Below are 17,798 nucleotides of genomic sequence, written 5' to 3' on the forward strand. Positions count from 1 at the left end.
CCACCTCACACTCCATTAGCCGACTCCCCATCAGGTATTGTGTCTACTTTTGGACAACCCCTCATGGAAGGATTCAGAGAAAGTGGAGCAGATTTAAAGAAAGGCAATGAAGAAAATCGGAGACAAGAAATTAAGTTATATGAAGAAACATTAAAGTAGTTAAGCATTGTTAGCCATGAGATGACCAGGAGGGAATATATATTACTCTTCAAATAGCTAAAAGAATGTCAAATAAGTCAAAACCAGGACTTCCAACATTCTAGAATGTGCAGCACAAAATGGAAAATTTAAATTTTAGTTAAGAACCTTTTTTTAACAGATTTTTAACTAAAAGAAAGCTTGATAGGGGGAGCAATTATCTAGAGAGATACTGGGGTCTTCTTCAATGAATGTGTTCAAACAAAACTAGAGATATATTTGTTGAGAGGTGTTAATTCAGATTATAGTAATGTATTTTAGTAATGCATGATGGGATAAATGGGCCTATCCAACTTTATGATTTGATGCAAATATTTAAAAAATCTCTCAATGGTTTTTAATTTTTGCATTTGTGGTTTTCGATGTCAATGGCATAGAAGGAATCAGTATTTGAAGAATGAAAACAAACAAAACATTATTTCTAGAAGAGTTTTTAAAATGAATTTTATTGTCAGAATTTTTTTACAAGTAGCCATTTAGCGGCTTCATACAAGAACTCTGTTGCAAAACTCTAATAAATAGTCTGCCCCAAGTCCCAATATTAAAAAAAAACTAGAGAACGGGGAAAAAAAGTCAGGATGCTTAGAGTTGTTAGCAATATTTCCCATTTACAAATTTCCTCAGGCATTATATAGATCTCCTTCATACAAGTTACTTGGAGGGGAGGGGAAAAAAACCCAACTTAAATATATTCTAGCAGAAGCACTCCAGAAATACTTTTCAAATCAATCTTCTTTGATGGCCCAGATATCATCAGAAATACATCCCAATGGGATTATCCCCACACATTAAGCTTTAGGTCAAAGCAAACCATGTGGATTTGTAAATTATTAAGAATTATGAAAATGCATATCAAAGAAGGATAGGAAGACTCAATGGCAGCAGTTAAGAATAGTTCCAGCAAAGAATGGTAGCCGGAACAAAGGAAAAAGGAGTTTATGAGGCTGACAGACATGGTCTGTTCTTACTAAGTGTGGAAATGTGCAAGGAGCAATTATCACAGTTGCATGCAGTGGAGATCACAAACTAAAATTCACCATATGTCACTTGAAACACTGTTTAACAGGCTGCAGCATACACATGTTTCCCTCCCCACCCTAATATTAAAGAGTCCTGCAGGTGTGACATTTTATGGTAAGTTAGCCTCCCACCACACATACTTAACAATAGTCAGTTTTAATGAAAAATCCAAAATATGATAATCAAGATAAATTTGGGAAAGAAGGAACTTTGCATGTTTTAATAACAGTTGTCCAATTATTACTTCATTTGAGGCATTAACTGGAAAACTACTGAAAATTAGTTTATGCCATATTTATGCCAAACAGAATAAAAGATATAGATTTGCATTTTTAACTTCTTAATCTGTGTGTGCATATATATAAAATATCTCTATAAAAGTAAAGGTGCTAAGAGATAGCAGCCACTGAAAGCTATTAATAATTTCTCAGACAGCAGGAATTAAGTATTTATGAAAAATTAATTCAATCATTAGAAGGGACCACTGAAAGAAATATTCCTGGCTGGTAAAAGGCAGAATAATTATTACAATACTAGCATTTTTTTTCTCTTTTCCAGAGAAGAAATATGCGTTTAATATATCTACTTGACAATGTTTATCTCAAGCTGTTTCATTTGGGAGCATCAAATTTATATAGATGTGCAAAAAAGAAGTGGATAGCTTGACATATCCATAGCTTTGTGCTAGCTACAATTTATACACAAATGGGATGTGTGTACACATTCTGATATTCTCTGGGAAATGATTCTGTACAACAGGTGTGGAGATAGCATTCTTAAGAGACACACAAGACAGTTAACAACCTCTTAAGCATTGGAAAAAATAAGTCTTGTTGAAATATTTACTAAAGCAGAATGAAGCAGATTAATCTGAAACTTATACAAAGTAATGAATAGAATTAGAGGCAAATGGACAGTTATTCTGGTCCACTTTCCAAGTAATTTTATACAGAACAGGTACAGAGAATGTGCAAAAAATCTAAAGACATTCACATTTTAGTAGTTAAATTTTTATTTCCCTTAAAATTATTTTTTTCTTCTTTTCCTATAAAAGGCATTCACTGATAGTTGATCTGCAATAATTCTGGGTGCTTGCAGATATGTTAAAATGAAACGAAGGAAAACCAAAAAAGGTACCCCTAATATGAAACATATGAAAGTGCTCTGACTGGGTTTGTATAATTTGGGATGGTGTTAAAGCTACGTCCCACTCCAGAGATATTTTTTGCCAATGCGTTTGTTTCATATGTGCTATTAACTCATATCAATTGTGTTGAAAACCCATTCAGTGAATTTCTTCAGTTTTTCAGAGGCATTGTGCGATTCCTCTTGTAACCGTAAGTTATCCTCCCGTAAATGTTGTACTTCAGCCTGAAGACTGGCTTTGTCTTCTTTTTCCTGGGAGAAGAATAAAAACACAAGATATCACAAGTGGATTTTACACTGTAAATATTACTGGCACCATAAACTCAAATGTTTCTTACAAAGATATTCCAAACTGATCATGCGAGCACTCCCGGTTGGGAACCCGTGCATTACAGGGTGGAAAAATTGTTCACTGAAATTTATGCAGACATTCAGCTTTATAGTTTGCAAAATCTACTGGAACTTTGTACTGAAAAGTGAGGAGAATTGAAATGTAAGATTTCAAAATTCATTTAAAATATAATGTATCAAATGTTACTGTTAGAAAAAAGAAAGGATGGTTTCACTCATCCCTGGATACAGCTAAATTGATGAAAAACTGGAGAAAATAACAAAAGCAACCTAGAACTAAGGAGAAACTTCCCGACAGTTAGAACAATTAACCAATGAAACATCCTGCCTCCAGAAGCTGTGAATGCTCCAACACTGGAAGTTTTTAAGAAGAGACTGGACAGCCATTTGTCCGAAATGGTGTAGGGTTTCCTGCCTGAGCAGGGGGTTGGACTTGATGACCTCCAAGTTCCCTTCCAACTTTATTATTATTATTATTATTACTACTACTATTGTTGTTGTTATTATTACTACTACTACTATTACTACTACTATTACTACTACAATTATTATTATTATTATTATTATTATTATTATTATGGAGGGAAAATGGTTATTATACAATTATCTTCATGCAATACACAAAGGATTCATCAAATCGTTACAAACGTTACTGGACTGGACACCACTTACTTTGTAAAATAACTACAGTGTTTGGAACACCTATAGTTTACAGTAATATCTTCAAGACTTAATGGTCATTCTTAAATGACTAGCAAATTTATCACGTGACCAACTGAGAGAAAGCCAAACTGAATATTTAATACAAGCTGATACTGAAACAAATATAATTACCTTCTTTAAATCTTCCTGCAATATTCTTAGCATACTCTCCAGCTGGTTCACTTTAGAAGCAAGAGGAGGAGATTCTTTACTGCAAGGAGAAGGAAACAAAAACCGAATTGCTAAGTTTTCTTAATATTTATTTCTTAATTATTTTATGCAGTACTTTTATTTTTTAATTATAATTTAGAATTGCATCATGACAAATAAGCCATGAAAAGGCTTATTAGAGAGAGTCTAATATTTAATTGTTCTAATTTTAATATATTCTATTGAAATTTTGAGAAAATTTCTTTAGTAGTTGTTTGTCAGAATACACATGCACACAAAGCTAATTTAACAAAATACTTCATTTCATTTTTTTAACTTTTATTTTTTTTTAAAAAAACCCATAAACATTTATATTCATCATCACATGGTATAGCAATGAATATTTTCAACCTGCTGAGTCATGTCAGGAATGGTTATATTACATTTTCATTCAGCAAATTCTGCTTACAGAATGTGAGCAGTCTCCTAGTTCTCCAATCCTTTTATGGCGTGAATGCAGAATTTAGTTCAGTGGTAAACTTACTTCATCTTTAATCAATGTTCAGATAACAAGAAGAATTAGCACTTACTCAGTGGAAGCAATTACTGATTTCATATTCTATTTTCCACAATTAATTGTAGGAATTTCAAAAATATACGGCATAAGATGACAATAACTTCAGTACTTTCAGGTAACTTATAATTTTCAGCTCAATTTTTCTAGAGTTGATATTATACCTTTTTAAGACTTAAAAGCAGTAAATGTACTTTGTTGTAAATATTACAACAAAATCCAATTTGCCTAGAACATATGTCTCTTTTTTTCTATTAATTACACAATCACTAAATGAAATAAACGTCATATTCTTAGATAATGTTATTACTTAAAATAATATCCAGAAATGTAGTAAACCACTTCCTGATCCTGAAGTCACATTTTCAGTTTTCCATAGGTCAGATTGCATATATTCTAAATTTGTAAGTTTTACAGATTCTACCGCACAACAATTTCCCCAGCTTCTTAACAGAGTCATGATGGTTCAGCAGATCACTTACCCAGTGTAAGGCTTCATCTGCGCAGGAAGCTGGTCTTCAGTCTGATCATTGCTGGAGGCAACACTGATGGGCCTATGGTTTTCATCATTACTTCCAAAAAAGGATGCTCGCTGGACTGGAAAGAAAAAGACAAACACATATTCTAAGTTTCTTTTCATTAGTATTACAGTAAAATATATATCACAGTAAAATTAAAATCAGTAACAGCAGTTGAAGATCTACCTTTGGTAACTTTCCTTTCTTACACTTTTGCCATTGAGTTATACTATATAATCTGTTCTCCTCAGTAAGGTCAGGTAATTTCTAGAATCTAATGAACGTATATGTAGTCTTCCTTTAGTGACCACAATTAAGATTGGCAGCTCGGCTGCTAAGTGGGAAATCACATGACCATGAGTGTGCATTCCTTTTTCCCACTGCCTTTCAGAATGCTCTCTCTCTCTCTCTCTCTCTCTCTCTCTCTCTCTCTCTCTCTCACACACACACACACACACACACACACAGAGGATTAATTAGCAAGAAGAGATTAATGTTTTCTCTTACATTAATTGGAGAGGAAGGGATTACAAGAGAGTAATCAGGGACACAATGGGGAATACACATCAAAAGCAATGTAGTCTTGGCATCCCTGAGTTTGCTATGCAAACAGCCCAGTGTATTTCCCCCTGTACAGTTATTAAGTTAATAACATGCTTGCTAAGTGACTCTGGCTTCCCCACTGATTTTGATTGTCAGAAGGTCCAAAAGGTGATCACATGACCCCAGGACACTGCAACCGTCATAAATGCATGCCAGTTGTCAAGCATTCAAAGTTTGATTATGTGATCATGGAGATGCTGAAATGACCATAAATATGAAAAACTGTCATAAGTCACTTTTTTCAGTGCCATTATAACTAAATGAATGTTTGTAAGTCAAGAACTACCTGTATTCTCAAATGACTTTGGTGACACATTTTAGCAGTGACCAAAATATAGCCTAAAATTCTGTGTTCCTTTTAATCTTTCTTTTTTTATAAGTATTTTATTAAGTTTTATGAAGGTATGGGGAAAAAACAATCGGTATAGGTAATGGGATTCAGGGTAGTGCTCAGGGAAGGGATTGGGATGGGGGTAGATACAATAATGGGGTTGCCCCCAATGACATTCCAAGCTTTAGCAAACAAACTATCATCCGGGTACAAGTATTCAGTGGAAATAGATAATATAATAATAAGTAGCTGTAGTCAACAAAAATAACAATAATTATAAAGCGTATCAATTAATCAATAAGCATCAATCATCTTAATAAATTTCAGAATCATTTTTCGTTAACTCCTTTTGCTAACCGTTGATAAAAAAAATTTCCCATGTTTTAAAATAAACTGAGTCTTCTTTCTCTTTAATCTCTAAGGTTAGTCTGCACATTCTAGAATTTTCCTAATTATGATCTCATCCGATGGTACATTTTCATTTTTCCAATGTTGGGCAAATGCTATTCTCGCAGCTATCAATATATGTAATATTAAATACTCATTGTCTTTCCCATAATTAGATCCTAGTATTCCTAACAAAAACAATTCTGGCTGAAATTCCATCTGCATTTTAGTCATCTTTTCCAGCCATATATGAATCTTAGACCAAAATTTCTTTGCACTAGGACATACCCACCAGATATGGTAGTAAGTACCTGGCTTTTGTTTACATTTCCAACAGTTATTTGAGACATTTTAAAACATTTTCGCTAACCTTACTGGTGTCATGACACCTTTTAATCTTTCTGACCTGGTGGGAAAAGTTATGTTTTGCAACTGTGCATTTCTATAAATGCAATTGTAGTATTTATAGTGAAACAACAGAGACTGAATTCAGTAACACTAATAATAATTGAAGCATATAAACAAAAGAAAGCAAACAGTATTTCAACAATTGGACATCAATGAAAATGAATGTGGATCTCAGAGCCTTAAGATACAAAGCAATGATATAAACATCGGATAAAGACTTGTAAATTGGTATGTGCGCATCATTAACAATGAACTGCAAACTCTTACCTTCAAAGGCCTTGGCAGCGTCTACCAAATTTGACCAATCTAAATCTGAAGCTGAATCAGGCAAGGGCATGAGCCCTGGATCTGCCATTGGCTGCCTCCCCTGCTCCTGGACATCAGTGAGGGAGCTGTCAGAGGCAGAGAACTCTCCTAAACCAGAAGGGGTGGGGGAGGAGGAGGAGGAGGAGGAGAAGAAAGAAAGAAAGAAAGAAAGAAAGAAAGAAAGAAAGAAAGAAAGAAAGAAAGAAAGAAAGAAAGAAAGAAAGAAAGAAGCATTTAAGACACATATTAAACACAAATAACCCAGTTCTTCATTTGGAGACAGAACCAAGACTGAATGGAATGAAACAAATCTTCAAAGTTGGCCTTGCCTGCTACCGATGAAGAATTACCCCTCAAGGATATATTCCCCAATTCTGCCAATCAGAAAAAAAACCAGCAATTTTTTAAATCCTAAGTTTTCTTTATTTATTTGATTTTTATCCTGCCTTTATTATTTTTATAAATAACTGAAGGCAGCGAACATAATACTCTTTTCTCCTCCTATTTACCCCACAACAACCCTGTGAGGTGATTGAGCTGAGAGAGAATGACTGACCATGATGCATAACTGGTCTTTTTGACTTCTGCTTACTATAGTCACCAAACATGTGAATCGTTTTCAGAAAATGTACAGTTTACTTTAGCTGTGAGTTCAAAAGGCTCCCTTTTTCAGCCCCTCTTTCTCCCCAGCCTTTTTTCCTCAATGGCTGGTTAAAATTATGTGCCACGTTTGTTTTGTTATTCTAAAAATGTTACCACATAACCTTACTATAATGCATCCCATTTATTATTAAAAGATTAATAACAATTGGCGAGTTTATTTATGATTCAAGTATGTGTGATAATTCAAGCAAGGCTATGTCAAAGTTACTGTATATATTTAGCACTTTCAGATAAAACAGTTTTTTTCCAATTGCTGGATCAAATTGTTTCAGTGGGACATGGCTCCAAAGGGCTCTAAAAATAAAGAGCACAAGAGTAACAACAACAACAACAATAATAATAATAATAACAACAACAATAATAATAGAGTTGGAGGGGACCTTGGAGGTCATCTAGTCCAACCCCGGCTATACCATTTCAGATAAATGGCTGTCCAGTCTCTTCTTAAAAATAATATATCAAGCAGCATTCCTTTGAAAAAGTGTATCCAATATTCCAAATTAGTTAAAATGTTAACAATTAAAGGGAACTCAGTAGACTACACTATTTTACATTCCAAAGTTATACAAGCAACGAACAATGCCAAATGTATTGTCCATAAATATAAATGCAGCTTACAAATACTGTCTTAACCTTAGACATGAAAGCCAATAGGCTAGTCCCTTTCTTTCAGTTCAATCCACCTCACAGAGTAGCTGTGGGAAAATAGGATGTTGAAGCATTATGTACACCACCTTGAGAATTACAAGTAAAGGGCAGCAACCGGTAACAATAACAATAACAATAATTATGTAAACAAGACTAAAACATACATAGTTAGTTTAGATGCAGCATTTCACTTACCATGTAAAGATTTCATTCCCAATGTGTATGATGGCCTCCTTAGTGGTAATGACTTGGGGAGAGAAGGGTAATGTAAACAAGACTAAAACATACATAGTTAGTTTAGATGCAGCATTTCACTTACCATGTAAGGATTTCATTCCCAATGTGTATGATGGCCTCCTTAGTGGTAATGACTTGGGGAGAGAAGGGTATGTACTGGTGAAAAGAACATCGTTTGGAAGAGCTTGGTCCAGAAGAGAAGCTCGTGAGGGGAAGAAATGTTCTCTTTGACTGCTATAAATACTCTCGTCTGACAGAGTTCGCTGCAAGGCACGCCTTGAAATAGGAGTGCTAGGGAATGAAGACTGAAAGAAGAAGAACACCAGTCAAGAATGCGTAACCCTCCCTTTAAAAATGAGCCACTCTTTAATAATATCATGGGTTGGGTTCCGATGATTTCTAGGGGCACAGTTAATCTGCAGCAATTAAACGCTTGCTGTGAGCATTCTTGTTATTCTGCGCTGTAGAAAAAGTCTAGAAAAGTCTCTTATCAACATATTGGAAAACTGTAAAACTACGGTTTTTTAAAGTGCTATTCTCATGCTGACAACAATATGGTATCCTAATCTCCTGAAAACTAACCGGGGCTGCATAAATAAAAGAGAGAGCTTTATTATTGTATGGCATTTCCCAAACTAGAAGCATTTTAGAAGCCTCAGAATCCTTAAAGGGTAGGAGGACACTCCCTTTATGGAAACAGGTTTACGCTTGTGCACCGATACTTGTTGGGTAAGTCTGACATTTAAAAAAACAACAACAACAATTAATTGGGTATCTCTACACCTAAATGCTGACACAGCTTCCTCTTCCTTTACCTGACAATGTTCTGTCCGTGACAGTACGCTGTGAGATAATAACAATTCATTCTGGTAATTATCTCATTTTTTTTAAATAAAAAAAGGTAGCATTATATGATAGTGCAGCAAAGGCTGGACCTTCAGTTTCAAAATTAAGTTTAATTAAATTGTGACCACACAATCAAATTAATGAGTTGAACTGTCTTTTTCATCGAACTCCAATGATTTGGGTATGCTGTGACAACTCTTTCAGCCTAAGCCAGGGGTAGGCAACCTTGGCTCTTTTATGACTCGTGGACTTCAATTCCCAGAATTCCTGAGCCAGCCATGCTGGCTCAGGAATTCTGGGAGTTGAAGTCCACGAGTCATAAAAAAGCCAAGGTTGCCTACCCCTGGCCTAAGCTGTAGACATGCTTGGGTGCATGTAAGTTTTGAGATATTTTCCTTATTCAGCTTCCTTAGGATTATAGTGTTATTTATTTGACTTGATTTTTAATCATTATTTTTTATCAGAAGTTAATAATAAATATCACTTCTGGAGGAGGTATGATGAATTGAACATCGCTCAGTGAAAGTGGAGCCAACAACCACAACAAAGATCAAGGAACCAGTGAGCAGATTGGTTCCTTGGAACCCCTCCAGACAAGGAGAGCACAGGGTATCATCCACATGTGTGTCAGATGGCTGCTCCTTGAGACAAGAGTGCACGACAACCCTTTTCCTCAGGTGTGAACATCAGAAGATGAAGGAATTAGCCATCTTGCTTGTAACTGTAGCACAAACTTTTAAAGGACACTGGGTTCACAAATTTCACTTTCTAATCATTTTTAGAAATTGTCTATTAACCATTTTAAAACTGTTAGGGACCTTCAGAATGTCAGGTTTGAAAAGTCTTTATTGGATGGATTTATCTTCAACTCTGAACAAAAGAAAAATTAATTATTAGCTTAAAAACTTAAAGAAATTGAAATAAACAGAGGAAGCTAAACAAGATTTTGTTCTTAGAAAGTTACATACAGGCTAAGACTCCAGATAAATTTGGAATACTAAACTTACAATAAGACTTTGGAATTAATTATAAAGAACAACTTCTTGTAGGAAATAGATGTGCTGTGGGTGCTTTTTTGAAGAAATGCATACAGAGATAAGCAATGTCATGATTTGAAAACTTTACCCTAGATGGGACTAAAGATTTAGGTGGGGGAAAAAATGCAAGCTTATAAAACAAAAAACATTATAATAATGAAAATACTGAAAGACACTTTTGAAGAAAAGCATTAGAAAGTAATAGCCACACTATCAACCATGTCAGTAATTATGCCTGTTTCTATCGGCAGTTTATGTAACAAAGATATTACTGAATAAATTACAGGTGTATAGGTATCAAAGTCAGATTTACAACTGACAGGCCAAGAGAATGACTGGGAAAGGTATATTTCACTGATCTACGAAAGAAATTGGCTGATGTCCTAAAATTCAAAAGGAAAATAGAAATGATAAACCAAGAGAGGGACCTGGACATTTGTTTTCATATTGAATTACCAAAAAAAAAAGGCTTATTAAAGCCTTGAACAGGGGTGAGGGAACAAAGAACAAAGGAGAGAAGAAGAGAAATCAACTCCTGCGATTAAGACTGTTAGAAGTAAAAAGAAGGGATATAAAATTGGTGTATTTGAACAAGGTTAAAACAATCTATGTTGTTACTCCTGGCAATGTTTTATGGACTTTCTGCTGACACCAGGACTGAAAAGATGATTCTATATAGATTTGTCTATAGATAAAGGATGGCCTAGACTAGAGGATGAGGAGATAATTATTTGTAAACTTAGAGGGAGTAAAGAGTCACTAAATTTCTTTATACATGTTGTGATGAAGGTTGGAAGTTACTTCTTTACATATTTTACTTCTTTACATATTTTTCTCATTCTTTATCGTAGTTTTTCTTTTTTTCTTTTCATTTTCTCTTTTCTTTCTCCTTGCACTTTTATCCTTTCTCTTCTCTTCTAAGTTTAGTTTGTATTAGATTTTGTCATTAAAATCAGAATTCTTACTAAAATTCACACTACGGTATGAAGATAGTATCTATAACTCTTTAAAGCACATCTGTCTTTTCCAGGAATCACATGGTAGCTATTCGATCCCAGGGGAAAAAACATGGCTGCTTTAACAAGCTAAGAAAAGTAGTATTATCATGTTCCCACATTTCACATCATTTTAGACCTGAATTCAAAGAAATGTAGAATCTGAATGTACATTAAAAATGTTGTATTGAATTCAATGAGGTTTACTTTTAAGATGAAAAAGTACAGAAATACAACATTCATTGTTGTATTTATGCACCGTGGCATACAAAATAATTTCAGCGGGTCCTAAATCTTATTCATTTATTTAATTCAGTTGTAGTCTATTCTTGAATAAGTTCATACAGGGGTGAGACATCAGATATTCAAAGCCTTAAAATATTTTTATGTGCTTGGTTGTGAGGCTTTGCACGGAGGCCCACACAATTATGGGGGTGGCTAGCCCCATGAGAACGCCCCTTGCCTCTATTAACAACTTCCCATCTTGGAGTTTTTCACCTTTTGAAATTTTATTTTATTTTTCTAATTTTAAAATTAATTCTATTTAATGTTAATTTTATTGATTATATTATACATTGCCCAGAGGCCCTCAGTGAGGGAAATAGGCAATTAAGAAATAGAAAATATAAATAAATAAATAAAATGTACTACATTCCTTAGACAATGGCTAGAATAGCACTACTCCATACTTTCTTATCAATCATTTCTTTACAATAAGAAAAACAAATACATAAATAGACTTCAAAATATTTGTTTTTATTGCTATGATTCAAATGTTTTCAGTGTGGTCTGTATACTGAAATCCCACAGAATACAGTGGTCATTATTGGTACAAAATATCATGATTTAAAAGATCCCCTAAAATATAATAAAAACTTGATATTTGCTGTAGCAGAAGCTTTTTGCAATTAGCCCTTGCATGTTACATAATGATGTGAACATTTATATCTGAGTACATTACCAAAGTTTCTCAATCATCAGTTCCAAATATTGTTTCATAACTAGGAAGTATGTTCACCTAGACATTCACTGATTAAGTCTGCAATAAGAATTAACCTCAAAATCAGATACTCACTAAATAATTTGCCAATAGAAAACGTGTTCAAAAGTATATGCTTCACTTTCAAATAATGTTCTGAAAGCACTGAAATATGATGGAATAAAACTAACAGGATTTTCTAAGAAAGGAGAGATTTTGTTTTAAAGAAAGGAAAACTAAGCCATATGTGTGTCTGTGTTTGTGTGTGTGTACTTTATCTTGTCTAAAAATAAGGACTGAGACTCCCGTTTCAACTATATGTGTTCAGCGAAAATAAAATGGGCAATATCGGAATCTGGTAAACAATCAGTGCATCATATTGTACACATGTCATAAGAGTTCTTATCTACTAAAATATGGCTGAGTTAAAACATAAAAATAGGGAGAGTAAAGGAACTTCATAAAGTTTTTTTTTGTCAGCTGCAAAAATATTTCTTCCTTGGTCATTTTTCTTCTTTTCTAGAGAATCTGCCAACAGAAGATGAGGAGACCCTGCCCAGTGCCTCAATTAAACTTCTCTAGTTTTAAAAAAAACTTGACTACTATCACCCTATTTTCCTTTTGGGAAAGAGTAAAAGCTAAATGAGAGTAAAGGGGGAAAAGGAAATGAAAAGGGGAAAAAAAAACCCAATACGCTCTGCAGAGGACAGCTAACCTTTTTTCAAGGACCTATCCTTAATTATTAAGAGGAGGCATATTTAAAGAAAGGCTAGCAATAGTAATTGTGTCATACATTTGGCAGAGCATTTGTTTAATGGAATGGCAATCATCTATCATCTAAATAGAGAGGATTATATTGATTATAAAAAATTTCACAACAGACATTTACCAGCCAGTAACTGCAATAATCAATCATTTAACTTAAGAGGGATTTTTTGGAAGAGTAACAACTTGTTTGATAAATCATGAAAGGAATATTCATAAAGCTAGTAAAAAGACCGTGGGAGGGATGGTGAAATCCTTGCTTACAGTAATTTTTTTTTCACATCAGCTTTAAAGACAACTTTGAAAAATAATCTTTACCCACTTGTTCATCCTTACAAGTTTTAATAAACCATTTGGGATTTTGACAAGCAAAGAAAGAAGTTTCATGCGCCCTCCTTTGCATGGTTGCTGTGGAAACCATTTAGTCTGATGAGCACAAAGGGTTAATCCAGTGGTTTTCAATGCAGAGATCTCAGAAATCTGGGTATTTTCTTCAAGTGCTATTCATTACAACTGTTTTAAGTACTTCCATAGAATCCAAGATGTGTTCTGAGCAGACTTAGTTAATATATGTAACCGCCCCAAAATATAGAATCCAAGATGTGTTCTGAGCAGACTTAGTTAATATATGTAGCCGCCCAAAAATCTGGAAAACCATTTATAACATTTCATATTGCTGAGTATGTGAATTCATCTATGATTTTAATCATATCTCCAATGAACTATACAACTACCAGCTTATCTTTGAATGCATTTCTCAGCACAAGTCCATCTTATAATTCTGAAAGCCATACCTTAAAGTTTTTCTGAGAGTCAGGCGTTGGGCTGTCCAGGTCTATTAACTTCTTCAACTCTTCTTCAATATTTGATTTAGACGCTCGCTTTGGTGAGGCCCGAAGGTCTCTGGCTGATGCACGCAACCTAGGATGTGCCATTTCATTACCATCACTCTGATGTCGCCTTAAAAAGGAAAAGAAAACACATCTTTACAAAACACACAAACAAACAAAATGCATCTGTTGGTTTAGAGAAAGTTTAAATGAAACGTGGATGTTTTAGACAGCTGGAAAAACTGAGTTTTATTTAGTATTAATAACTATTTTTAATAACTTAGTATTAATAAATAAACAAGGACAAATATTACAAGAAATAAACTCATGATAATGACAGCAACCCTAGTCTCGCCACCACCAATCAGAAGGCTTTCACAATACCTTCAACACTTAAGGACACTGAAATTTAGCGTGGCTCCAAGGCGTCCTGTGATTCTCAAGTCCCCTTTTTGTGGCTGTTGGGAATCCCTGTACCAACAGCTGTGAAAAACAATGGATAGTTTCCTGCCATTTTAAGATGGGGCGCATTTAAATGGTCCTTAAAAGGCAGAGCATCGTAAAGAGAAGGAAAAGGATCTCCTCCTATTTTCCCCCAACACATTCTTATCTACAATATGGTCCCTTTCACCTTGCAGTCTTTGTCTTTCCAACACTAGAGTGAAAATGTATGATATGCACACATAGCAAAGACCACTTTGTCAGAAATTTTCTTGCTACCTATTTTATATCGCTCATCATGTTCAGGTCTGGCCCTAGTTTAAGTAATTATTCCAACCACAGGCTTCCTGGAAATCAGGACTTAGACACCATCTGTATTATTATTGTGGCCACCTAGAACTGAGGCTGTGCAAAATTGCTCTCTGTGTATATTCTTCCATGTATGGAAGAAGTGGCTTGAAGTGGGCTCACGCTCAAACTTAATTGGACATGTTTTGGGAGTTCTGGTCTGTGCACTGAATGAAATGTGCAGATAAAACAAGACTGATCCAAACAGAAGTGATTTTTCAAGGGTGGGGGGAGCAAAAAGCATCAGCAGCTGAGAGGAAGCAGAGAGAGGAAGATGATGGAAAGAAACTGCAGGAGACAGGCAATGTAATGGGAAAGAGATACTACCTAGGAAACAAGGCTGGAGCTCCCAGTGGCTTAGTGATCAGAGAAAGAAACTTAAGAAGGACTCGCCCTAATATATTAAGCAACGAAAGGCGACAGCAGGAAGTTTGTAGTTTCAGACTTGCAAGATTCTGTTAATGTAGGCTTACAATAAAGTAGAATTAGTTCATCTAGTTGTATTTCCTGTTTGGGCTACCTGGCAGGGCTGAAAGGTTGGTCAGTGGCGTATGCTTGGCTGCAATACAGGTAGTGGCAGGGGTGGTGCCTGAGCGGAGGAAGGAAAAGCCAGGAAAATTGGAGAGAAAGTTTTGCCAAAATGCAACACTCTTGACATTGCAGTGAAGAGAAAAGAATAGAAGGGATGATGTGCACCAGCCTTATCATATTTATCTGCTGGATAAATATGTTTTCTCCAAAAGTCAGGAACTGTTAAACTAGATGGATTTCAGTTTTGCCAAACAGTGATCTGAAACAGTCTGGCAGAACCACCAGAACACAGTGATTTTTCCCCTTGTTTCAAAGACAAAGGATTTTCATGCACACTTCTATCTAGATCAAATTTATTCCTTTCCTCTTAACTATAGTTTTGATAACGATCTATGATTAACTTTATCAGTTTGATTAAATGTATCTAAGTCAGTGGTTCTAACCTTTCTAATGCCGTGACCCCATAATACAGTTCCCCATGTTGTGGTGACCCCCAACCACTTATACATCACCGGGTGCCAGGGGCGTGGCCAAAGAAAAGGGGAAAAAATGGCGGACAGCCTTGTTTGGCGACCCCCATGAAATGGTCGTTCGACCCCAAATGGGGTCCCGACCCACAGGTTGAGAACCACTGATCTAAGTTCTTAAGTAAGAAACTTGGCTTTAAACAAAATTGCACTACTCTGACATAAAACAAGTTTTCTGTATAAAAACTAAAAGAGTAAGTGGAGAATGTTACTGTAACACATGTAGCTCATTTGAATATTTTTAAAGTTGGTTGTCAGACATCAACGCTTTGATCTACTTTGCTTGCCTTACCCTTTGTATTTTAATCAAAGGATTATTAGCATTAAGTAGGATAGTTCTACTTCATGTTAACAAAAAGAGCTTTACATATCCATTTGCTATTTCTGACATGGGCCAGGTCAAAGATTCTCTCCCCGTAGTTCTAATTGTGCTGTGGTTTGGAGGAAAAAGCATTGGCGTCTCCCCCCCTCTCCCCTTTTATTAATTTCTATACAACCTAGAACAAATTAGATGATTTCTACATCTGTTCCAAGGTTTCTGAATAGAAAGAATAAATGGTGGCCTTTTCTTCCTGGCAATCCAAACCAGGATTTATAGAGCCCAACTAATCATGTTTTAAAATGTTTTTAATTTCACTTAGTTTAGGGGGAAAAAAATCCTGTGGAAAAGTATTCCTCTCAAGATAATCTGAGATCTTACCTTTTAAAGCTTTTGCAATGTGATTTTAAAATTGGAGGGGTGGGATGGGGTGAGGGAAGAATAATAATATACATTGACTGGAGTGTTTTAGTATTTTGAGATAATTAAAAAAATGCTTGCCATAAGGAAATGAGTGACTAAGGAGAAGGAACATTTTCTAAGTACATTGAATTAATTAAATGGTTTTAATTCAGTGATTTGAGTTGTAGTTCAATGAAAAGCAGACAATAAATCTCTTGGGAGGTTTTCTTCTAAAAAGCCCTTCATTTGGTTTAAATTGCCACTCCTTTTAATCCTCTTAAAAGAAAAAAATACAAAGAGGCCTTTTCACCCATTAAACACCCATTAAAATAGAACCAAAATGCTCTTACTTTCTTGAATCCATAAACCCCACAGAGTTTATTGTCCCTTCAGGTTTTTTCCATCCAATCAGGTACTTGCTAGTAGCACCCTGACGTGGGTAGAAAGTTCTAGGACCAGAAGAGTTTGAGGAAGAAGAGGAGAAAGAAGGTGCTAACTGTGGGGAAGTGGCAGAATGAAGCTCTTCTTTAGGTGAACTTCTGGCACTGGTGAAAACAATGGAGCTGGCAGAGTGTCGGGAACCCATGGTACTGGGAAAGAAGCATAAGAAAGACAAAACTGACTTAACTGCATAACTTTACATTACACACAATTAATTTCAAAATTGCCCTCTGTAACACAGAATACCATTGTTACTTATATGCTTTCCTTTCACTACCTTAGAATAAAGGATTCAACCTATTTAAACAGAAGAATAAACCTGGCCTTTACTACCACAAACACAGCTACTCCTCATCTATTCTTAGAGCAATCTTAATGAGAGAAGCAAATTATGATCGTCTAGCACAGTGGTTCTCAACCTTTTTAATGCCGCGACCCCCCAACTGGTCGTAAGTCGAGGATTACTCAACTGGTGCAGCACCGTTTGCAGAATGGGACTTTTGGCGGGCTCAGCAGGACAGAGACAGCCTGGACAATTCCTATTGGCTTTTGAAAGCCAATAGAATTAGACTCTATTCAAGAAAGTCTATTCTATTGGCTTTCAACAGCCAATAGAATAAAAGGGAGGAGCACAGCTAAGGAAAAGGGGGAAAAAATGGCGGACTGCGTTGTTTGGCGACCCCCGTGAAATGGTCGTTCAACCCCAATGGGGTCCCGACCCACAGGTTGAGAACCACTGGTCTAGCAGCACTACGTGGAAACTACTTATGTGCAAGATTGACAAAATATGAAATGATTTTTACACACACACACACACACACACAGAGAGAGAGAGAGAGAGAGAGAGAGAGAGAGAGAGAGAGAGAGAGAGAGAGAGAGAAGGTTTTTTTTTTTCCCTGAATGGCATTCCTAATTATATGTAAATAGACAATAGTGTCATTGGTTGGCAAAAGAATGATATAGATCAGAGGTCCCCAACCTTTTCGGCACCGGGGACCAGTTCTGTGGAGAGAGGTTTTTCCATGGACCGGAGGGGGTGTGATTTTGTGTGTTGTCTGCATCCCGCGGATGGGCCTTTGCTTGTTTGTGTGGCCC

The 17,798-nt window shown here is 35.6% G+C and overlaps 1 protein-coding gene across 5 annotated transcripts in view; it reads right to left on the reverse strand.

Moving 5' to 3' along the window:
- Window positions 1–620: 620 nt before the first annotated feature.
- Window positions 621–17,798, reverse strand: part of SIPA1L1 (signal induced proliferation associated 1 like 1) — a 162,183-nt gene continuing 145,005 nt past the window's right edge. For 4 of the 5 annotated variants that reach the window (XM_039334177.1, XM_039334187.1, XM_039334162.1 and 1 more), the window contains 7 exons: window positions 16,613–16,852; window positions 13,659–13,824; window positions 8,325–8,547; window positions 6,656–6,802; window positions 4,624–4,738; window positions 3,550–3,628; window positions 621–2,616 (listed from right to left, as the gene is read on the reverse strand). In XM_039334177.1, the coding sequence (XP_039190111.1) occupies window positions 2,473–2,616; window positions 3,550–3,628; window positions 4,624–4,738; window positions 6,656–6,802; window positions 8,325–8,547; window positions 13,659–13,824; window positions 16,613–16,852 (1,114 nt within the window). In that variant the 3' untranslated portion in view covers window positions 621–2,472. The remainder of the gene's footprint in view (window positions 2,617–3,549; window positions 3,629–4,623; window positions 4,739–6,655; window positions 6,803–8,324; window positions 8,548–13,658; window positions 13,825–16,612; window positions 16,853–17,798) is intronic. The other variant, XM_039334196.1, reaches the window with a different exon arrangement.

This window comes from Crotalus tigris, unplaced genomic scaffold, assembly GCF_016545835.1.
Source record: "Crotalus tigris isolate CLP2741 ecotype Arizona unplaced genomic scaffold, ASM1654583v1 scf7180000017545.3456711, whole genome shotgun sequence".
Classification (NCBI taxonomy): Eukaryota; Metazoa; Chordata; class Lepidosauria; order Squamata; family Viperidae; genus Crotalus; species Crotalus tigris.